This window comes from Vulpes lagopus, chromosome 2 (assembly GCF_018345385.1).
Source record: "Vulpes lagopus strain Blue_001 chromosome 2, ASM1834538v1, whole genome shotgun sequence".
Classification (NCBI taxonomy): Eukaryota; Metazoa; Chordata; class Mammalia; order Carnivora; family Canidae; genus Vulpes; species Vulpes lagopus.
This window is the reverse complement of record NC_054825.1, coordinates 97,573,038-97,598,162: the sequence shown is the minus strand read 5'-3', so window position 1 is coordinate 97,598,162 and position 25,125 is coordinate 97,573,038. Positions and strand designations below refer to the sequence as shown.

General features: G+C 38.3%; 1 protein-coding gene across 5 annotated transcripts in view; it reads left to right on the top strand.

Annotated features, from left to right (window-relative positions):
• Positions 1-25,125, top strand: part of LATS1 (large tumor suppressor kinase 1) — a 50,188-nt gene that overhangs the window by 3,111 nt on the left and 21,952 nt on the right. For all 5 annotated transcript variants that reach the window (XR_005986054.1, XM_041743803.1, XM_041743804.1 and 2 more), the window contains 2 exons: positions 17,444-17,931; positions 23,715-23,862. Coding sequence is in view for 4 of the 5 variants with exons in the window: in XM_041743803.1 (XP_041599737.1) it covers positions 17,590-17,931; positions 23,715-23,862 (490 nt within the window). In the remaining variant the exon portion in view is untranslated. The remainder of the gene's footprint in view (positions 1-17,443; positions 17,932-23,714; positions 23,863-25,125) is intronic.

The following is a 25,125-nucleotide window of genomic DNA, read 5'->3' as shown; positions in this document are numbered from 1 at the left end:
ATTACACAGCCAGTTAGTGGTAGAACTGGGATACCCTGCAGTTTGACTCCAGAGCTTTTTAACCACTAATTTAAAGGAATCATTGAGGGTTCTGGAGGACAAAAGTGACGTGATCACAACTATTTATTAGGAAGATTAATCTGGTATCAGTGTAACATGAGTTAGCGGTCAGCTATTTTGCTTTGAACAGTTCTTTTAAAAACTCTACTAATTTGAATATTCACATTTGCAATTAGCAAAGATTACTAAGATTTGTTAATCAGTGTCGACCGTACTTTATTGATTGGAGGAATTGTAAATTAGTACACCTTTCTGGAAGGCAATCTGACCATAAGTGTCAGAATTTTATTTATTTTATTTTTTTTTCCTTTTTCAAAAATTGTGTTTTATTTTAAACTCCAGTATAGTTAACATACACTATTATATTTTGGGTATATAATGTAGTGATTCAACAATTCCATACATCATCCAGTCCTCATCACAACAAGTATACTCCTTAATTCTCATCACCTATTTTACCAATTTCCCCACCTCCCCTCTGGTAACCACCAGTTCTCTATAATTAGGGTCTTTTTCTTGGTTTGCCTCTCTCAGTCTCCTTTTTTTACCTTTGCTCATTTGTTTTGTTCTTAAATTCCACATGTGAGTGAAATCATATGGTATTTGTCTTTCTCTGACTTATTTCACTTAGCCTTATTTAGCTCCATCCATGTCCTTGCAGTTGTCAAGATTTCATTCCTTTTTATGGCTGAATAATATTCCAATGTGTTTGTGTGCACTGCATATTATTTATTCATGCATATTCTTTATTCACTGCATATCATTTATTTTTATTGATGGATGCTTGGGCTGCTTCCAGTTGGCTATTATAAATAATGCTGCTATAAACATAGGGGTGCATAGATCTCCTTGAATTAGTGTTTTTGTATTTTGGGGGTAAATGTGCAGTAGTGCAATTACTGGATCCAACGGTAGTTCTATTTTTAACTTTTTGAGGAATTTCTTTTTTTTTTTTTTCTTTTTAAGATTTTATTTTTATTTATTCATGAGAGACACAGAGAGAAAGAGAGGCAGAGACACAGGCAGAGGGAGAAGCAGGCTCCATGCAGGGAGCCCGATGTGGGACTAGATCCCAGGTCTCCAGGATCACGCCCCAGGCTAAAGGCAGGTGCTAAACTGTTGAGCCACCCAGGGATCCTGAGGAATTTCCATACTGTTAGCCACAGTGGCTGTGCCAGTTTGCTTTCCCATCAGCAGTGCAAGAGGGTTCCTGTTTTTCTACATCCTTGCCAACATTTGTTGTTTCTTGTGTATTTTATTTTAACTATTCAAATGTCAGGATTTTTTTTTTTTTTTTTTTTTTTTTTAAATGTCAGGATTTTAAATACAGGCATACCTTGGAGATATTGCGGGTTTAGTTCCAAACCACTACAGTAGAACAAATATTAGAATAAAGTGAGTCAAATGAATTTTTTGGTTTCCCAGTGCATATAAAAGATATGTTTACACTATACTATAGACTATTGATAGTGCAATACCATTATGTCTAAAAAGACTATATACCTTAATTAAAAAATACGTTATTGCTGAAAAATGCTAACCCTCATCTGAGCTTTTAGCAAGGGATAATCTTTTTGCTGGTGGAAGGTCTTGCCTCCATGTTGATGGCTGCTGACTGATTAGGGTGGCAGGGGCAGTTTCTTAAAATAAGAGCAGTGAGGTCTGCTGTATCAATTGACTCTTCCTTTCATGAATGATTTCTCTGTAGCATGCGAAGTACTTTGATAGCATTTTACCTACAGTAGAACTTTCAATATTGGACCCAGTCCTCTCAAAGCTTGCCACTGCTTTCTCATCTAAATTAAGAAACTCAATTAAGTTTATGTAATGTTCTAAATCCTTTGCATTTCAGCAGTCTTTGCAACATGTTCACCAGCAGTAGATTCCATCTTAAGATACTTTCTTTCTTTGTTTTTCCATAAGAAGCAACTCCTCATCTATTAAAGTTTTTTCATGAGGTTGCCACTACATCTGTATTACTTCCTCCACTGAAAATCATCCATGAGGGTTAGAATCAGCTCCTTCCATACTCCTATTAATGTTGCTATTTTGACCTCTTCCCATGAATTATGAATGTTCTTAATGGCATCTAGAATGGTGAATTAGGGGCAGCCCAGGTGGCTCAGCAGTTTGGCACCGCCTTCGGCCCAGGGCCTGATCCTGGAAACCCAGGATTTAGTCCCACGTTGGCCTCCCTGCTTCTCCCTCTGCCTGTATCTCTGACTTTCTCTCTCTGTGTCTCTCATGAATGGATAAATAAAACCATAAAAAAAAAATAGAATGGTGAATTATTTCCAGAAGGTTTTCAATTTACTTTGCCGGGATCTATCAGAGGAATCACTATCTATGGCAGCTATAGCCTTACACAGTGTATTTCTTAAGTAATGAGACTTGAAAGTCAAAATGACTCCTTGATCCATGGACTACAGAATGGATGTTGTGTTAGCAGGCGTGAAAACAACATTAATCTCATTGTGTATCTCCATCAGAGTTCTTGGGTGACCAGGTACATTGTCAATGAACAGTATTTTGAACGAAATCTTTTTTTCTAAGCAGTAGGTCTCAACAATGAAAATATTCATTGTTCATTTCATAAACAATGAAATAAATCATGTTGTAAATAGATGTTCTGTCATCCAGGCTTTGTTATTACATTTATAGACCAGAGCAGAGAATATTTATTTATTTATTTATTTATTTTTTTAATTTTTATTTATTTATGATAGTCACAGAGAGAGAGAGAGAGAGGCACAGAGACATAGGCAGAGGGAGAAGCAGGCTCCATGCACCGGGAGCCTGATGTGGGATTCGATCCCGGGTCTCCAGGATCGCGCCCTGGGCCAAAGGCAGGCGCCAAACCGCTGCGCCACCCAGGGATCCCAGCAGAGTATATTTAGCATAATTGTTAAGGATCCTAAGATTTTGGGAACGGTAATTGGCTTCACTTTAAAGACACCACCTGCAGTAGCCTTGACCAAGAGAGTCAGGCTGTCATTTGAAGCTTTGGAGTCAGGCATTGACTTCTGTCTAGCTATGAAAGGTCTAAATGGCATATTTTTAAAATATAAGTCTGTTTCATGTACAATGGAAATCTGTTGTTTAGTGTAACCACTTTTATTATCTTATTTATTATTTTATTATCTTAGCTAGGTTTTCTGGATAACTTGGGGCACCTTCTACATCAGTGATTAGTTGTTTCACCTTGCACTTTTATGTTATGGAGATGGCTTTTTTCTTTGAATCTCGAGAACCTGCCTCTGCTACCTTCAGACTTTTCTTCTGCACCTTCCTTACCTCTCAACCTTCACAGAATTGAAGAGTTAGGGCCTTGCTCTGGATTAGGCTTTGGCTTAAAGTAATGTTATGTCTGGTTTGATCTGTTTAACAAACCACCGAAACTTTCTCTATATCAGTGATAAGGGTATTTTGCTTTCTTATCCATGCATTCACTGGAGTAGCACTTTTATTTTATTTATTATTATTTTTAAGTACTCTGTACACCTAACCTGGTGCTCAGACAACCCTGAGATCAGAAGTCACGTGTTCTACCAACTGTGCCAGCCAGGTGCCTCTTAAGTAGCACTTTTCATTTCCTTTAAGAACTTTTCCTGGGGTGCCTGTGTGGCTTAGTCAGTTGAGTGTCCGACTCTTGATTTTGGCTTAGGTCATGATCTCATGGGTCCTGGGATCAAGCCCTGCCTCAGGCTCCTTGTCAGTGGCGAGTCTGCTTGAAAGATTATCTTCCTCTGCCCCTACCCATTGCTCGTACTCTCATTCTCTTTCTCTAAAATACATAAATAAAAAAAAAATAAAAATAAAAAACATAAATCTTTGGATCCCTGGGTGGCTCAGTGGTTTAACGCCTGCCTTCAGCCTGGGGCATGATCCTGGAGTCCCAGGATCAAGTCCCACGTCGGGCTCCTTGCATGGAGCCTGCTTCTCCCTCTGCCTGTGTCTCTGCTTCTCTGTGTGTGTGTCTCTCATGAGTAAATAAATAAATAATCTTAAAAAAATAAAAATAAAAATAAATAAATCTTAAAGGGGGGGGGCACTTTTCTTTTGCTTTTACAACTTAACTGAATGGCACAAGAGGCCTAGCTTTTGACCTGTCACCTTTTGACATGCCTTCCTCACTAAGCTTAATTGGCAAGAGATCTGCAACTCTTCCTTTCACTTGAACATTTTTAAAATTTATTTATTTAATTAATTAATTAATTTATTTATTTTTTAAAGATTTATTTATTTATTCATTCAGAGAGAGCGAGAGAGAGGCAGAGACACAGGCAGAGGGAGAAGCAGGCTCCATGCCGGAAGCCAGATGTGGGACTCGATCCCGGGTCTCCAGGATTACACCCCGGGCTGCAGGCGGCGCTAAACTGCTCCGCCACCAGGGCTACCCAACATTTTTTTTTAATACATTTTTATTTATTTATTCATGAGAGACACACAGAGAGAAACAGAGACACAGACAGAGGGAGAAGTAGGCTCCATGCAGGGAGCCCGATGTGGGACTTGATCCTGGGTCTCTAGGATCAGGCCCTGGGCTGAAGGCAGCACTAAACCTCTGAGCTACCAGGGCTGTCCCTCACTTGAACATTTAGAGGCCATTATAGGGTTATTAATTGGTCTAATTTCAATATTGTTGTGTCTCAAGGAAAAGGGATGCCAGAGGAAATGGAGGAATGGCTGGTCAGTGGAGCAGTCAGAACACAGCAACATTTACCAAGTCTGCTGTCTTGTATGGGTGCAGTTCGTGGTGCACCAAATCAATAACAGTAATAACATCAGAGATCACTGATCACAGATCACCATAACAAATATAATAATAATGAAAAGCTTTGAAATACTTCAAGAATTACCAAAATATGGCACGGAGACACAAAGTGAGTAAATGTTGTTGGAAAAGTGTTGATAGACTTGTTCAAGGCAAGGTTGCCATAGACCTTCAGTTTGTTCAAAACAAAACCAAACCAAACACAATATCTGAAGCATAATAAAAGGAAGCCAAATAAAACTAGTCATATGCATTCTCTTTGACTCAGTAATTCCAGTTCTAGGAATTTATTTTTATTTTATTTTTATTATTATTATTTTAAAGTAGTCTCTATGCCCACTGTGGAGCCCAACATGGGGCTTGAACTCAAACTCTGACATCAAGACCTGAGCTGAGATCAAGAGTTGGACACTTAACCGACTAAGCCACCCAGTGCCCCTCTGGGAGAAAGAGGCAGAGACATAGGCAGAGGGAGAAGCAGGCTTCCTGCTGGAAGCCCGATGTGGGACTCGATCCTGGGACTCTGGAATCACAGCCTGAGTCAAAGGCAGATGCTCAATCGCTGAGCCACCCAGGTGTCCCTCTGGGAATTTATCTTTTTTTTTAAATTTTTTAAAAAGATTTTATTTATTTATTCATGAAAGACACACACAGAGAGAGAGGCAGAGACACAGGCAGAGGGAGAAGCAGGCTCCATGCAAGGAGCCCGACGTGGGACTCGATCCCAGGACTCCAGGATCATACCCTGGGCCAAAGGCAGGCGCTAAACCACTGAGCCACCCAGGGATTCCCCCTCTGGGAATTTATCTTAAGGGAATTGCTGAACAATGTGTGCTTAACAATTTTATTGTCACATTTTTTTAACGAACTAATTTTGATATTTATAAGGAGTATATTATATATGTGTAAGCTATGATCATAATAAAAAGAACATTCAGGAACTCACCATCCATCCTCAGAAGTAGAATATTACCTATACAAATACAGTTACCAGTGTTTGAAACATTATAATAGCAAAAATTGTAAACAACCTACATGCCCATGAGTAGGGGATAAATTATGGTACATATATCATGTAAGTCAATATATAGTTATTAAAAAAGATAAAGTTGAATGGTCTTATTTCTTTCAGGGAAAGAAAAACAGTTTTTTATAGTTACTTTTTTTTTTTTTTAAGATTTATTTATTTGAGGGAGTGAGAGAGAGAGAGAGAGAGAGAGCCAGCATGGGGAGGGGCAGAAGGAGAGGGAGAAGCAGATTCCCAGCTGAGCAGGGAGCTCAATGCAGGGCTCAATCTCAGGACCCAAGCCAAAGGCAGACACTTAACCAACTGAGCCACCCAGGTGCCCCCATAGTAGAATCTTTTTGAAGACACTTTGACCACTAATCAAGGGTCTAGATTCAACTATATGTGGAACTGCCAATGAGAATAACACAGTTGGAGGAACGCCTGGGTGGCTCAGCGGTTGGGTATCTGCCTTTGGCTCAGGGCATGAACCTGGGGTCTGGGATGGAGTCCCATATCAGCCTCCTTGCAGGGAGCCTGCTTCTCCCTCTGCCTGTGACTCTGCCTCTGTCTCTGTCTCTCGTGAATAAATAAATAAAGTCTTAAAAAAAAAAAAAAGAAAGAAAGAAAGGAAAAGAATACAGTTTGAGGCTCCTGGGTAGCTCAGTTGATTAAGTGTATGACTCTTTATTTTTTTTAAAGATTTTTAAAATTTACTTATTCATGAGAGACACAGAGAGAGAAAGGCAGAGACACAGGCAGAGGGAGAAGCAGGCTCCATGCAGGGAGCCCAACGTGGGACTCGATCCTGGGTCCCCAGGATCACGCCCTGGGCTGAAGGTGGCGCTAAACCGCTGAGCCACCCGGGCTGCCCTAAGTGTCCAACTCTTGATCTCAGCTCAGGTGTTTGATTACAGGGTTATGAGTTCAAGCCCTGCATTGGGCACCATGCTGGCATGGAGCCTACTTTTTTTTTTTTTTTTTTTTGAGCCTACCCAGGTGGTTCAGTGGTTTAGTGCTACCATCAGCCCAGGGTGTGATCCTGGTGACCCAGGGTCGAGTCCTGCGTCAGGCTCCCAGCATGAGCCTGCTTCTCCCTCTGCCTGTGTCTCTGCCTCTCTGTTTCTCTCTGTGTCTCTCATGAATAAATAAATAAAATCTTTTAAAAAATAAATAAAAATAAATTTAAAAATCTTTAAAAATAAATAAATATTGACTTTAGGATATACCCAATTTCAGAAATACTAGAATATGGAAAAGTATGTATCTTAGAATCAAGAAAACACTGTGGGGCAGCCCTGGTGGCGCAGCGGTTTAGCGCCACCTGCAGCCCGGGGTGTGATCCTGGAGACCCGGGATCGAGTCCCACATCGGGCCTCCTGCGTGGAGCCTGCTTCTCCCTCTGCCTGTGTCTCTGCCTCTCTCTCGCTCTCTCTGACTGAATAAATAAATCTTTAAAAAAAAAAAACCACTGTGGTTATTTTTCTTATTTTTATTTTTTTAAAGATTTTGTTTATTTATTTATGACAGACACACAGAGAGAGAGGCAGACACTGGCAGAGGGAGAAGCAGGTTCCATGCAGGGAGCCTGACATGGGATTCGATCCCTGGTCTCCAGGATCATACCCCGGGCTGAGGGTGGCGCCAAACCGCTGAGCCATCCAGGCTACCCTATGCTTATTGTTTAAAGATGTTCATAGTACTACATTATTCTTTTGCTGCTATATTGGGCTGTAAGCAACAGTAGCTAGATTCACAGGCCTGGTGGTCCATATGTCCAGTAATCTCCCCTTCAGGTACAAATATGGTTCCTCTTGATCCAGAGACCTGTTCAGTTATTTTTGCTCTCACTCTTTGTCCTCCTGTCCATCCCCCTCTCATTCACTCACCACAGTGCACAGTGGTATAACAAGAATGGCAGGGTTGTGAAAAGCACTACTGTTAGAAAAGGAGAAGAATAGGAAATAGCAGCAATTGCTGATCTATAATAGTTTTGAAATCTCCATAGGCAGGTCTGTGAAAACAACCAGCCTTGGAGGGAGGAGATTTTCCCCTTCCCTCATTCATTATTCTCTGTGACCCTTGGCCTTTGTTCCCTCTAAGAATCTCCTTAGAGTTCTTTTTCTGTTATCATCCTTGGCCACAAATGGAAGTGTGAATTTTGGGGGAATAGTCTCTCTTTGGAAGGTGCAAATCTTTCTCATCTAGATTATGGTTCATGGAAGTTGGGAACCCAAAGGATTTAAATTGTTAATAGTCCAAGGCTTTTTTATTCTGAGCTTGCATGGTATAAAAAAAAAAAAAATTAACATAATTATTTTCTCAAAGTTAGCAAGCCTCTGATGTATTTAGTTCCAGTCAATTCCATGTGTCGATAACCATATTCACATGTGTTAGTAAACTCATCCAGAGATTCAGGAGCTCCCAATTCTCTACTCAGTTATTTGAGGGGCAGCTATCCCTTTAGTGTCAGTTTTACCGCTGAGGTGCCTTAGCTGAGAAATGCCAGTGGGCATCTGTGCTCAGCCTTTTAATGCCATCTCTTCCTATTTGGGGTCTTGAAGCAAGCTGCATTCCAACCCTGCAAGACTTTAAATTTCTGAATTCTGTCCATTCCTTCTCTTTCTGCTTGGAAATCAGCTGCTTTCCTGACCTTACCCCTAATTTAAAATAGTTTGCCAAATACCCAATAGCAGCTAACATATACTTCTAAGATTCTCTTTTTTAAACTCTCTTTACAGAACTACAAATTCCGTAGACTCTTTTGTCACCTTATAAGTTACAAGGCAGCACTTTATCAAATATTTTGCCACTTTAAAACATGATTCTTCATTTTTTCCAGCTCCCGGGATCACTTTCCTTGAAGCCCTTTGCCCAACTACTAAGTCAATACTATATTAGGGTCATTTCTAGGGACCAATTTCTGTTTTAGGATGAAAGACTAAATATGCAAAAGATTCTCTTTTTTAAACTCTCTTTACAGAACTACAAATTCAGTAGACTCTTTTGTCACCTTGTAAGTTAAAGGCAGCACTTTATCAAATATTTTGCCACTGTAAAACATGATTCTTCATTTTTTCCAGCTCCCGGGATCACTTTCCTTGAAGCCCTTTGCCCAATTACTAAGTCAATACTATATTAGGGTCATTTCTAGGGACCAATTTCTGTTTTAGGATGAAAGACTAAATATGCAAATAGACAATGGCCAGATCATATATGAAAATAGAACTGTGACCCAAAGCCTCAGTGGCCCAAATGGCCAGGTCTTGGTCAGTAACTGCCAACTTCTTTTTTTTTTTTAACTTTTTTTTTTTAATTTTTATTTATTTATGATAGTCACAGAGAGAGAGAGAGAGAGAGGCAGAGACACAGGCAGAGGGAGAAGCAGGCTCCATGCACTGGGACCCCGACGTGGGATTCGATCCCGGGTCTCCAGGATCGCGCCCTGGGCCAAAGGCAGGCGCCAAACCGCTGCGCCACCCAGGGATCCCAGTAACTGCCAACTTCTGACTCAGGACCAACCAGGGGAAGACAAATATACCCTCCAGCCAATCACATAGGATGCCTCCAGGTTCCTTGTGGCAGAGCATACCTGATGTCTTCCCTTTTATTCAGTTTAAAGCTTTTCTATTCCCCTGCCTGCCTTTGAATCTCTGCCAAAGAGATGGTGGCTGGCTCACTCTCTTGATATGACAAGTTCTTAATAAATAGACTCTGCTTATTTGGGGTGGTATTTGTTTGTTTGTTTATATTTTAAAAAAATTTAAAGTAGACTCCACACCTACCCTAGCATGGAGCCCAGTGCAGGGGCTCAAATTCATGACCCTGAGTTCAAGAGTCAGATGCTTAACTGATGGAGCCACCCAAGTGCCCCTTGCAGGATCTTTATTTCCACAATAATATTAGACTGTTTTGTGGTAATACTACAAAATATCAATGGTATAACACAACAGAGATTCCTGTCTTCCTTTGCCATTGGGGTTCAATAGTAAGCCATCCAGTGACTTAGGAACCCATATTTCCTCCATGCTGTGAAGCTACCATCTCAAAATCTGACCAATATTGCCATGGTAGCAGAAAGAGAGATGGAGAAGCACTGACTTTTAACTGCCTCAACCCAGAATTGATACATTACATCAACTTATAGGGCTTTGACCAGAACAAATTTGACAAGTAGAGGGCAGTATATAAACATAGTCTTTGGGACAGGATTTATCAAGAGCAATTGGATAAAGATATGCCACATTTCCTCCATTTCATCATTACTGAAATCAGATAATATGGATTATCTTTTGAAACCTTTAAATGCAGTGTTTTGGAGCGCTCGGGTGGCACAGTTGGATGAGTGTCTGACTGTTGGTTTCATCTCAAGTCATGATCTCAGGGTCATAAGATCAAGCCCCTTACTTGCTCAGCATGGAGTCTACTTGAGATTCTCTCTCCCTTTTCCTCTGTCCCTCTTGTTTTGTTTGTGCTCTCTCTCCCTCTCTAAAATAAATAAAATCTTAAAAAAAACAGTAAATATAATGTTATTTCCCCTGAGAAGCTAATGTTGAAATGAGGTTGCATGGAATTAATGGTTCCTTTAAATTAACGAAATCCTGTGTGTCCTTTGTGTGTTTTGTATTTGAATAATAATAATTTGCTGCAGAACCATTTCAGGATCCAGAGCATTGTAGTCATTTCCTTTTCTATTTTTTAGTTAACTTTCTGTTTAGGAAATTTTCAAGCACACCCAAAGGGGGATAGTATGATGAACTTTCATGTGCCCACCACCCAGCTACAATAGTCATCAGCTTCTATTTCTCATCTCTATCTTTATCCACTTCACCACCAATCCAAATTATAAATAAAATTCCAGATATCCTATTTCAACATGTAGATGAAAGAGATAAGCATAGACTAACTTTTCATTTATTTTAACTTAAAACATATTATCACACATATACCAGAACTCAGTCATTTCTGGACCATTGTACACCCAGATGTTAGCAGCATTAGAAATTACATTATTCAAGTACAGAGTTATAGAATATAGCATAGAATGACTGGCCCAGCATTTTCTAAAATGTATTCCATAGAAATGAATCTCATGAAATGCTCTGAGGGAAAAAAGAAAAAAAGTTCTTTGGTCAGATAAGTTTGGGCAACACAGCATTCTCTTCTTATAAATTCACATATTATGTAAAAGAATGATACATTTTGTGATCTCATTTTGATTAGTAGTAATGTTAGAATATACCATATTGAAAAATTATTTTAATTAAAATAGAGTTGATATACAGTGTTCCATTAGTTTCAGATACACTACTCTGATAACTCTGTTATACTTTGCTTACTATAATGTAGCTACCATCTGTCTCCATATAATACCATTGCAATACCACTGATATTGCATGATATTGCATATCTGTTGCTTTCATGTCAATGGCTTACACATGCCGTTGGCTTCCACACTCCCTAACTGGAGGGCTATACCTCCCACTCTTCACTCATTTTGCCCGTCCCCTGTCCCCACCCCTCTGACAACCATCAGTTTCTTCTCTGTGTTTATATGTTTGTTTTGGGGCTTTGTTTGTTTATTCACTTATTTTTTAGATTTCCACATTAAGTGAAATCATAGGGTATTTGTCTTTGTCTTTGACTTATTTCATTTAGTGTAATACCCTCCAGATCTATCCATGTTGTCACAGATGACAAGATCTCATTCTTTGTTTATGGCTGAGTAATATTATATTGTGAGTGTGTATATGCAACAGAGAATGGATTTCTACTTTACATAACTATGTAATATTTAAGTTTTTCAATAAGGATGCCCCTTTGTATAATTAGAAAAAAAACTAAGATTATAGTTTTTTTTTTTAAGATTTTATTTTATTTTTAAAGAATTTATTTATTCATAAGAGACACACAGAAAGAAGCAGAGACACAGGCAGAGGGAAAAGCCATCTCCTCAAGGGGAACCTGACTGTGGGACTTGATCCCAGGACCCTGGGATCATGCCCTGAGCCAAAAGCAGACACTCAACTGCTGAGCCACCCAGGTGTCCCAAGATTATAGTTTTTTAAGAGTGAAAAAAAGGGATAGGTCACTGTGCATTTATTAGTTCAGATATTTTTGCACTGCTTACTGTTTACCAGGTTCTATGTTCAGAATGAAAGAAAATGCTATATATTGACAGAGAAAAATTAATTCTACTTATTTTGGGTTTTTTTCCTCTCTATCAAGGAGAATGATTTTGAAAATGATAAAATAGTAAAATGATACTAAACTTGGAGTTGAAACCCAAAATAAATGAGTTTTTTTTTTAAAGATTTTATTTATTTATTCATGAGAGACAGAAAGAGAGAGGCAGAGACACAGGCAGAGGGAGAAGCAGGCTCCCTATAGGGAGCCCAATGTGGGATTCAATCCTCGGACCTCAAGATCATGATCTGAGCCAAAGGCAGATGCTCAACCACTCAGCCGCTCAGGTGCCCCCAAAATAAATGAGGTATTAAAGGAATGCTTAGGTGTTGTGAATGAAATGTAGCTCAGATATTGAGAGAATTGATACATGACATTGCACAACCACTATTGTTAATCCTTGATTGTGGAGAAATGATAGATTGCAGAACTGGACATGGAAAGCATCTTCACTTTCAGAACGAGCAAGACTGATGAGTTAAGTGTTAAACCTAGAAAAATTCCATTAGTAAAGGTATTAATATTTTGGGAAGGCGTAGGGAAAACATTAGGGACCTGCTTTCTTCATAAAAGTGTAAGAATTAAGAAATTTCATTTATGAAGTAATTATCAGTAGATTGGGTCATGTTGTAGACAGAATATGTGTAATTTTTGGCAACACAATGACAGAGTTGATCATTTTTGTTTTTAAAAAATGGAGAAATCTGGGATGCTTGTCAAGTAGAATTGGATTGATCATAACTAAGATCTTAACTAAGAAGTGTACCACAAAAATACTGATTATTGAGGCAAAGTCATCAGAAAACCATGCCTCTGATGATCTGCTTTAGGACTTCAACCTTTTTCAGGCCTGCTGGAAACAGTTGTGTATGTGTATATATAATTAACATCCATAAACATAATTTTCAAAAATATAATGTTTTGGTTTTTTTTGTTTTTAAAGTGGGAGGGGGGGAAGAAAGGGAGAGGGACAGAGAGAATCTTAAGCAAACTGCATGCCCAGCGCAGAGCCTGGCATGGGGCTCACTCTTATGATCCTAAGATCATGACCTAAGCCAAAATCAAGAGTTGGACAGTTAACCAACTGAACTACCCAGGTCCCCCCCCAAAAGTATTTGTAACAGCTCTGAGATGTAATTTATGTACCATAAAATTTACTCATTTAAAGTATACAATTCAGTGGTTCTTCAGAGTTGTATATTTCAGAACTATACAACCATCATAATAATCTAATTTTAAAATAGGAAATGGCTTTATTTTATCTGTAGTGCTTTGAAACTTGCCCGTTTCACTTAAGAGTGTGTTATGGGTACCTGTTCTTGTGTTAGTACATATAGATAGAATTACACCATTCTTTTTAACATCTGTTTTATCACATATAGATGTGCTGTCAGTTGCTCAGAGAATTACTGATGAGCATCTAGATTGATATCATGCTTTGCCATTATAGATGGTGTTGCAGGGAGCATCCTTCATCTTCAAACTATTAGCTATATTGCATTGTTCCTCATAATCCTTATTCAGGGCTTAAGATAAATCTTGTTATTCCAACCATTTTATGCCTCAGGAGACCGTTTTTGAGGGAAATAAATACCCAAGTTCACAATGCTAAAATAAATAGAACAGGTACTTGAATAATTTTTTTCATTTCTCCATTATTTTCTAGCTCTTCTAGGATTTTAACAAACTAGAGTATATCCAGAAGAGCATGTCTATTATTATTTTTTTAAAGATTTTATTTATTCATTCATGAGAGACAGAGAGAGGCAGAGACCTAGGGAGATGAAGAAGCAGCCTTCTCGCAGGGAGCCCGACGCGGGATTTGATCTCTGGACCCAGGATCACACCCTGGGCTGAAGGCAGATGCTCAACCACTGAGCCACCCAGGTATCTGGAGCTGTCTATTATTAGGGAACATTTAGGGGCACCTGGGTGGCTCAGTCAGTTAAGCTCTGACTCTTGGCTTCAGCTCCTCTCTCTCTGTCTTTCTCTGTGGCTTTCATGAATAAATAAATAAAATCTTTTTTTTTAAATTAATTATTTATTTATTTATTCATGAGACACATGGAGAGAGAGAGAGAGAGAGGCAGAGACACAGGCAGTGGGAGAAGCAGGCTCCATGCAGGGAGCTTGATGTGGGACTTGATCCCAGTACTCTGGGATCATGCCCTGAGCCGAAGACAGACTCAGTGGCTGAGCCACCCAGGCGTCCCTTCAGCTCAGGTCCTGATCTCATTGGTCATGAGATCGAGCCCAGCTGTAGGGCTCCACCTCAGTGGGGAGTCTGCTTGAGATTCTTTCTCTCTCCTTCTGCCCCTCCCACTCATCCTTGCTGACTTGCTCTCTCTCAAATAGATCTTTAAAGGAACTGGGGATGTTTAGAAGACGTTTATTTCATTTGTCAACATGTACATTTATTGAGTACTCATTGTGTAAGGCTGTGATATCAGCAGTGAACAGAGTGGTTATGAGACAAATAATGTCTTCTGTTCTCATGGAGCTTTTATGTCATGAGGGGAGATAGATAGTTAACTAAACAAGTAAAATAATTTTAGATCGTAATAAGTACTATTAAGAAAATAGGATAACTAAGTGACCAGTGAAAGGGTCATTGAGAAGGTAACATAAGCCGGAGACATAAATGACTAGAAGGATGTATCTACATCTGTCTATAGACCTTTTTATGTAACATGAATGGTGATTACATTTATAGGAATAGAAATGGGGCACATAGCTGGCTCAGTTGGTAGAGCATGTGACTCTTTTTTGTTTTTTTGAGAGAGAAAGAAAGCATGTGTGCAGGGGAAAGGGAGAGAATCTCAAGCAGGGTCTATGCCCAGCAAGAGCTGAACATGGGGCTTGATGTCACAACCCTGAGATGACTTGAGCCAAAATCAAGAGTCAGACTCTTAACTGAACCACTCAGGCTCCCTGACAATGTTACTCTTAATCTTGGGGTTGTAAGTTCAAGCCCCACATTGGGTGTAGAGATTACTTTAAAAATAGAATAGAAATAGACTCCTAGTAGGTGATAATTAGCAATGTTTCACATGCCAGTGGTACCACTTACAAACTAAACTGTTTTACCCAAACTCTCTAAACCTCAATTTCCTCATGTACAAGGTAGATACAATAAACCTGCTCCACAGGGCTGTTGGGATGGTTAAATAAGGATGTAGGCAAAGTTGTTTAGCACCAGCCCATAACAGGTTCTTAGTATGCAATGAGTGGAATATCATGGTACTCCATAGAAAGAAAACACCTTTAGTACTTGTTGCAGGTCACATGAAATGGCTTTCTTGCATTAGTGATTTCCCTGTCAGTCAGGATGTTTAAGTAGACTTTATTTTTATTTATTTTATTGTTATTATTTTTTAAGATTTTATTTATTCATGAGAGACACAGAGAGAAAAAGAGGCAGAGACACAGGCAGAGGGAGAAGCAGGCTCCATGCAGAGAGCCCGATGTGGGACTCGATCCCGGGTCTCCAGGATCATGCCCTGGGCTGAAAGCAGTGCTAAACTGCTGAGCCACCCAGGCTGCCCTTAAGTAGACTTTAAATGACTATTCTTCTAGTGTGTTTTAAAAGACATTCATGCATTAAGTGAGGAATAAGATAAGTCGTCCACAGATGACCATTCCTCATCCCGATAAGTCGTCCACAGATGACCTTTCCTCATCCCGATAAGTCATCCACAGATGACCATTCCTCATTCTGTCATTAATGAATTTACTATCTCTAGAGTCCTAGTCCACAGTTCGTGAAATAAGCCCAGGCATCTATTTTAGAAGCATAAAGGTATCTTCTGGGCCAGTGGTTTATTTTATATATATATATACATTATTTATTTATTAGAGATAGAAAGCAAGTGAGAGAGAGAACACAAGTGGGAAAAAAGGGTGAGGGAGAAGCAGACTCCCCACTGAGCAGGGAGCCTGATGTGGAACTTGATCCCAGTATACTGGGATCATGACCTGAGCCAAAAGCAGACGCTTAACTGACAGAGCCACCCAGGTGCCCTGGACAAGTAGTTTAAAACCCTTTTTAAAACAACAGTACCTTTTCTTCTAAAGAAATGTTTTTTTAAGATTTTATTTCTTTATTTATTTGAGAGAGAGAGCACAAGTGTGGAGGAGAGGGAGACGTTAAGCTCCCTGCTAAGCAGGGACCCCAACTCGGGCTCCATACCAGGACCCTGGAATCATGACCTGTGCTGAAGACAGACACTTAATTGACAGCCACCCAGGCGCCCCTCTTCTAAAGAAATCTTATATTTCAAGTCTAATTTTATTTTATTTTTTAAGATTTATTTTATTTATTTATTTGAGAGAGAGAGCATGAGTGGGAGGGGCAGAGGGGGAGAGAGAGAGAGAGAGAGAGAGAGAGAATCTCTAGCAGACCTTGTGCTGAGCATGGACCCCAACACAGGGCTTAATCTCAGAACTCTGAGATCGTGGACCTGAACCTAAAACTAAGAGTCAAACACTTAAATGACTGTGCTACCCTGGTGGCCCAAAGTCCAATTTTAAAATCTAGAATTGGACCTGCAAAGTGAAGTTGACAAGAAGACTGTTATATCAGTTCACTTTAGTAATCTCTTGCATCTGTATATGTTTTATATGCTTTCTAAGCACTCTTTTTTTCGTAAAGTTTTTTATTTTTAATTTATTTTTATTTTTAAGGATTTTATTTATTCATGAAAGACACACAGAGAGAGGCAGAGGGAGAGGTAGACTCCCCATTGCGGGATTAGATCCCAGGACCCCAGGATCACAACCTGAGCCAAAGGCAGATGCCCAACCACTGAGTTGCCCAGGTGCCCTAGATTTTTTATTTATTTTAAGTAATCTCTGCACCCAATGTGGGCTCAAACTCATGATCCAGAAAAAAAAAAAAAAACTCATGATCCTGAGATAAGAGTTGCATGGTCTTACAACTGAGCCAGTGAGGCACCCCAACTTAGTAGGCACTCTTAAAATCATATTTTTATTTTTTTATTTTTATTTTTTTTAACTTTTTTTTAAATTTTTATTTATTTATGATAGTCACACAGAGAGAGAGAGAGAGAGGCAGAGACACAGGCAGAGGGAGAAGCAGGCTCCATGCACCGGGAGCCCGACGTGGGATTCGATCCCGGGTCTCCAGGATCACGCCTTGGGCCAAAGGCAGGCGCCAAACCGCTGCGCCACCCAGGGATCCCTCATATTTTTATCATCATAACTAGTACTTGATATAATTTTATAGATTAGGAAATAGGCACAGAGAAGTTAACAAAGTTGTCCTGTTCATACCCTAATATTTAATGGAGCCAGAACTATAAACCAGGTCTCTGACTACTAAATCAGTGTTTTTTCCCCCAAATACATGGTACTGCTTTATCAGGTAATCACTTTATAGCTTTTCTTTTCTTTTATAGGGCTAATTATTTAGATGGTAAAGAATTTCAACATTCCTGGGGACTTCTGCAAAGAATCTTTTTCAGTTTTGCTCAAGAGAAAGTTCTGAATCTATCAAGTAGCTTTAAAGAAGTCCTTTGTGTGGGTTATAAATATAGATGTTTTCATGAAGAGAAGTGAAAAGCCAGAAGGATATAGACAAATGAGGCCTAAGACTTTTCCTGCCAGTAACTACACTGGCAGTAGCCGGCAGATGTTGCAAGAAATTCGGGAATCCCTTAGGAATTTATCCAAGCCATCGGATGCTGCTAAGACTGAGCAGAACATGAGTAAAATGTCAACCGAAGATCCCCGACAAGTCAGAAATCCACCGAAATTTGGGACGCATCATAAAGCCTTGCTGGAAATTCGAAACTCTCTACAACCATTTGCAAATGAAACAAGTCGGAGTACTTCAGAAGTTAATCCACAAATGCTTCAAGATTTGCAAGCTGCTGGATTTGATGAGGTAGGAATTTTGAAAGATAAAAGAAAGATTTTTCTTACCTTACAGTAGTGCATAAAACTGTTATGGTAACCTGCCAAAATGTTTCCTTTGAGAGAATTTAACTATGTATACAAATTTGTATATTCCAATCAACAAAGAATGTTATTTACAATTCCATTAATTAGTAAAACAAAATAATTATTTCTTAGTTTTCTCTGTGGTTTCTGATATTTTAAAGCTCAAGTCTTGAAGTCAGAATGAAAGTGCAGTTGAGAAAGCTACAGAGGAGGAGAGAGTGAGTAGGAATGGACATCTCTGCGTGCAATAGGGGCTCTGGGGCAAAGTGGCTGTGTGGAAATGACAGCTTACGAAGTTTAAGTTTATACTACAGAGAAAGAAGTAGAGTCAGGATTTCTTTTCTTTTCTTTCTTTCTTTTTTTTTTTTTTTTTTTTTTGGTTAATCAGGATTTCATTAAGCTGCTATATGTTCACATCATTCTCAGGCCTAAATCTCAAATCACAAAAACTGAAAATTTACATATTGCTCAATCTGCTAGAATTTCAGTTTTATTTTTAGAAATTTCAGTTCATGTTAGTTATGCCAAGTCTTTACTATTTACCTTTAGAATTCATATTGAAAGTTTTTTATTCACATATATATATATTTATAATCATATTCCATTTAGATTATTACTAACATATATTTTCCATGATAACATTTTCTTTGACTATTTTAGGTAGCAGAAATCATTTTGAATACAAGTTGGCCATGGAAAATGTAACTAAATGTGAATGAGCAAGTGTTAATTAGGTTTTCCTTTGAAATTATAGTAACTTTTTTCTTGATTATAAAAATATCTATCCCCTGTTAAAAATTAAGAAGTGGAAAGAGAACACTGAAAATTACCTTTAGCTCTACTACATAAAGATAATTACCTTTAAAATTCTTTCATTATGGTTAATATTTTGGTGACCACATTTTCAGAGATTTCTAAGGTTAAAATTGAAAACTTAAGTATGCATTATAGTAAGATTTGAAAAGGAAGATTTCAACCAAACTAGAGAAAAACGATGACTCTTTCTGGCCTACCTTAATCATCCATTTTTTAATCTTTTTTTTTTTTTAAATATTATTTATTCATGAGAGACAAAGAGAGGGGCAGAGACTTAGGCAGAGGGAAAAACAGACTCCTACGGGAAGCCCAATGTGGAACTTGATCCCAGGATCCCGGGATCAGGACCTGAGCCAAATCACGACCTGAGCCAAAGACAGATGCTCAACTACTGAGCCACCCAGGTGCCCCCCTATTCATCCAGAGAGAAAGGAGGAGAAGACCTTTGGTATTTTCCTGGTTAGAACTGGGAGGATTAAGGAAATAGTTTATGTGGAATTTCTGCAGAGTACTTTCTTCCTAATCTCTTAGCCAGAAGGCAAAGAATAAAGAAAGGAATGAATCAGCACGCCTGGGTGGCTCAGTCTGTTAAGCATCTGCGTTCTGCTCAGGTCATGATCCCAGGGTTCTGGGATCCAGCCCTGCATCAAGCCACATATGGAGCTCCCTGCTCAGAGAGTCTGCTTCTCCCTCTGCCCCTCCCCTCTGTTCTTGCTCTCTCTGTCTTTCTCAAATAAATAAATATCGTTAAGAAAAACAAAAGAAAGGAGTGAATCATTGACCTTATTCTTTCCTTTTATATATTGCTAGGGAAAGAGAGTTTAGAAAATCACATGGCTGTAAAGGCCCTTAAGTGGTAATGTGTTATATCAGATAAATCACCTCAGTAGAATTGTATTTCTGGAGCTCTTACTATGTGTGAACTCTTCAATCAGTGAATTGAGTGGTACCAAACATGGTCTATTCCTTTAAGGAACTTTAAAATTCTTTCTAACATTGACAGTTTTAAGAAATAGAATCTAAGCATTAGTCAGTGCTTAGTCTTTTTTAAGTGTAATTGGCATACAATGTAACATTATTTTCAGGTATATAGACAGTACTATAGACAGTTCTATACATTAGCAGTGATCACCACTGTTAACATCTATCACCGTACAGAGTTATTACAATATTATTGAGTATATTCTCTGTGCTGTACTTTCCATCTTTTATCATTTACTTATTTTATAACTGGAAGTTTGTACCTCTTAATACTCTTAATCTGTTTTGCTCGTCCCTCCACCCACCTCCCCACTAGCAGCCAGCAGTTTGTTCTTTATATTTAAGAATCTGGTTTTTTGTTTCTTAGATTGCACATGTAAGTGAGATCGTATGATAGTCTTTCTCTAACTTCACTTAAGTCAATGCCCTATTCTTTATCTGTTGGCAATAAAAACAATAATTGGGTTGCATTAGAAAGATATGTTAGCTTTATTACAGTAACATATTTTACTATTATCACCTTATGACATTAATAACCCCTTAAGCAGGGTTGCTTTACTAAAAGCATTTAGACATTTATCAATTCTCATTTGTCCAAATAATGAAATTAGGGTATTATTTATCCCCACAGTAATATAAAGAATATGGCAATTTACTTCTGCTGCCTCCTCAAATCACTCATTCTGATAGCTTCTCATTATATTGCAGAATTTGTTTAAAATCCTAACTTGGTACTTTAAAATTTTTATCCAGGAGTGCCTAGGTGGCACATTCAGTTAAGCATCCAACTCTTGGCTTCAGTTCAGGTATGATCTCAGGGTGGGGAAATCGGGTTCTGTGCTCAACATGGAGTCTGCTTTGGTTTCTCTCTCTCTACCTTTGCCCACCCACCCCCCCACTCTACTTGCTCACTCTCTCAAATAATCTTTAAAAAAAATTAAAAAATTAAAATTTTATCCAGTTCTTGCTTTATTATTTTATCATTTCATAAATCCAATCTATTCCTTTAGCTACATCAGGTTCAAGGCAGTTGCCAGTTTTTTGAGAATGTTTCTAATGGTCTGTAAAATTAAAACCTCAAGTATTTTAAGATTAATTTCTTTGTAGAAATAAATGTTAAACAGAATTGATGTGTTCTTGGGGCACATAAATCTCAAGCAGTGATGTGTATTTTTGTTTATATACATGGAAAACACCATAGTAATATGGACATGATGTTTTCTTATTACATAAGATTTCCAAAGTTACTGATTTGTGGATGCTGTTTTTCATGCTGGCACTAACACCCCTGGTTACAGAACTTTGGTTGATATTGTTAACAGATGCAAAAAACATTTTAACATACATCAGTAATTATTTGAAAATAACAGCCAGCATAATAATCACCAGCTAAAATTATAGGCATTTAACAAAAATATGGTTCCCACAATATTGAAAAAGGATGGTGGGTACAGTTTTCTTAGCAAGTGAGATGACATTCCCATATGATAGTAGCATAAATACAGTTCATTTGGCTTAACCAGTTTTAAAGTTAAGCACTCCCTATTGAGTTTTAATTTGGAGTGATTTGAATTATTTTAAATTTGCACACAAGGGGGACTTACTAATTCCTTGTATCTCACTACAAACTTGCAGAAGTCTGATTGGCATAAAATGTGATCACATTGTACTTTTGTATCAGTTAAGGATTGAGTTTGGTTGCTTTTAACAAAAACCCAAATAATAATGCTTTAAACAAAATAGTGACTCAATTTATATAGCTAGCATTGGTTCAGTCTCTTAAAGATATCAGAACTTAGGACTTTTATGAGTTTCTTGAATGTTCCTTCTTGGTGGCATCATGCTGTAGCACAGATGTCAGATCTATCATCTAGGAAACAGGATACAGGAAGTACTAGTACCTAAATCAAGGATAACAACATTCTTCCAGAAACCCTTGCTTTTGTTTCATTGTCAGAATTGTCATGTGGCCACTGTAGCTATAAGGAAGAATTCTTCCAACAAAGTCAGTATTTTTCTAGGAAAGAGAGAATGGATCTTGAATAGGCAGCAAGTCTCTGCTACAACCTTTTTTTTTTTTTTTTTTTTTTTTTAAGATTTTATTTATTTGTTGGAGTGGAGGGTAGGGGCAGAGAGAGAGGGAGAAGCAGACTCCCCATTGAGCAGGGAACCTGACAGGTGGTTCCATCCCAGGACTCTGAGATCATAACCTGAGCCAAAGGTGGACACTCAACCAACTGAGTCCCCCAGGCACCTCTGCTGCAACCTTTTTTTTGTTGGTCTCACCCCAGGATCATCTGTCAGTGTCCTCTTCACCCATTAGTCTTACTAGGCCATTTCCACTTTAAAATATCTTTTAAAATACTAGCTCCTCTAGGGCAAGTAAATCGCTGCCTCCTTCTTGAAAAAACCCTATCCATTTGCTTTCTGTGTGTTAGTGTGTAATTTATGTCTACACATAAAGGACAAGGAACAGAACAGGACAACCCACATCTAATCTACAGGCACTGTGCTTATATGCTTTTACATGTTTTCTTATTAAGTCCACACCTCAACTCTATGAGTGTATTGCAGGTGAAGAAATTGAGCTTGGAATGTTAAATAATTTGCCAAAGTTCACACAGTTCCAAAGTAGGGCACATAAATAAATCTGCAATCACTGGAGCGTATCTTTGCTTCTAAGCATTAAAAACAAACAAACAAACAAACAAAAAAACACCAAAAGCATAGTACTGGAACTCAAACTCACTTTTGTTTGATTCCAGTCTCTCTGCTTTTATATCATATCATGTAGCCTCCTAAAGTCTTCATCACATAATCATATATAGTCTTTTATACCATTTGTACTATATTTATGTCCTTTATAAAAAAGGTTCTCTGAAAGTGTAAGCTCTAAGAGGATATAAATCAGAATTACATAGCTCTTTTACCAGTAAACACAGTGACAAAGGTGCTTACTAAAATGTTCTAATGGTACAAAAGAGTAGTTTCCAGTATTTTGATTGACACCTTTTTTTTTTTTTTTTTTTAAGATTTTATTTATTCCTGAGAGACAGAGAGAGAGAGAGGCAGAGACACAGGCAGAGGGAGAAGCAGGCTCCATGCAGGGAGCCCGACATGGGACCTGATCCCAGGTCTCCAGGATCACACCCTGAGCTGAAGGCAGCGCTAAACCGCTGAGCCACCTGGGCTGCCCTGATTGATACCTTTTAAACAATCTGATAGTCTCTTTGTATAAGGATGAAATTAAGAATAAGAAATAATCAGAGTTATGCTATTATGATTATCCCCAGAAGTTAATCCTATAAGAAAACAGTAATATGGGACACCTGGGTGTCTCAGTCTGTTAAGCATTGCCTTTGGCTTCGGTCATGATCCCAGGATCCTGGGATCACGCCCTGAATTAGGCTCCCTGCTCAGTGGGGAGCCTGCTTCTCCCTCTCCCTCTGCCGCTCCCCCTGCTTATGCTCTTATGCTCGTTACTTCTGTCAAAGAAATAAAAATCTTTAAAAAAAGAAATGATATGTTACATAAAGGTGAAAACGTTAAACACTTCTAGAGGGCACCTGGGTGGCTCAGTGGTTAAGCATCTACCTTTGGCTCAGGTCGTGATCGAGTCCCTCACTGGGCTCCCCACAGGGAGACTGCTTCTCCCTCTGCCTGTGTCTCTGCCTCTCTCTTGTGTCTCTCAGGAATAAATAAAAATCTTTAAGAAAAGAAAAGAAACACTTGAATTTGAGTTTGTTTTCTTTTTTACTTTGAGATTATATGGATGTTTATAGTAGTTTTACAAACAAGACATTAATATTGTGGTTTGGGGCCCTGCTGTTCATAATTATGAATTTCTCTAGTGGAGCTTATAGTCTTCTTTCTCTCTTAATTAATTATAAGATTTAAGCTTTGTTTCTTTTTTTTTAAACTTCGTACCAGGATATGGTTATACAAGCTCTTCAGAAAACGAATAACAGAAGTATAGAGGCAGCAATTGAATTCATTAGTAAAATGAGTTACCAAGATCCTCGCCGGGAACAGATGGCCGCAGCAGCTGCCAGACCTATCAATGCCAGCTTGAAACCAGGTGATTAATCAAACATTTTTTTCTCATTTCTTATAGTTCTAAAATATTTATCTATATCAACTCTTTAGTCTTAGAAATTGTTAAAAGCAGCACGGTAAGTCTCAAGTCAGAGTAATAGCATGATAGTTTTATACTATGAGTAGGTTTAAATGTGTGTATTTTGTTATTGTTTAAACAAAAAATGGAGTCATAGTAAAACCTACTTGATTTACTTAAACTGCATAACTTTCCTTGTTACTAAATGGTCTACAAAATAATTTTAATAATTACATTAAGTTATATTTATCACATACTTTATGTAACCAGTCTCTCATATTTTGACATTTGCTGTTTGCTTTTTTTTTGCCATTATAGACAGCACTGCAGTAAATCCTTTCATACCTAAATCTTTATACATTCTTGGTGATTTTATAAAGGAAATTTCCAAAGTCTTGCAAAAATTTAAGGTTTTTCTTAGATATTGCTGCCTAGAAAGGTATTCCCAACCTACATTCTCCTGATCAATTTAATACAAGAATGCTTATATTTATAAATCCTAGGTATTATGATTTTTGTATATTTAATGGCTATAGAAATACTGTCTCATTTTATTTTCACATGTCTTTGATCATTAGTATTGAATATTTGGTTATTAATTTTTATTTATTTATCGGTTATTTTTAAATTGGCATTTTTATTCTTTAATCTTGGGTTAATCTTTTTATTGATTTATAAGAGGACTTATTCATTCTTTCTTTCATTCAGCAAAATTTTATTGATCATCCACTGTTTCAGGATCTTTGCTCAGTACTGAGTATAAAGTTCTTGCCCTTTTGTAGAGCTGACAATCTAGTAAGGGAGATCAAACATTTTCACAAAAAAATATATGTAGAACTGCAGCTATATACATGTGAATGAAGAAGGGTGAGTTATATGGTACTTTGGACTTATAGAGGGCTTTTTGACCTAGTCAAGAAGATCAGAGAAAATTTTCCTGTGAAACTGGTAGTAGAGCTGATAGCTGAAGCAAGACTAAGGTTAATGGGAAGGATTTAGTGAGGAAGAGTGTCTCTATCTGTGCATGGCCTGTTTGGCAGGTTTTGATACTACGCTGGAAGAACTGAATGTGTTTGGGACACTGAAAACCAGTATGTGATAGGACTGGAGAAGTACATAGGGCCTGACTATGCAGGACTGTCTATTGATCTTATCCTAAAAGCAGCAGGAAGTTAGGGAAACTTCAAGCAGGGTAATGTCATGATTAGATTTGTGTTTCAAAAAGAT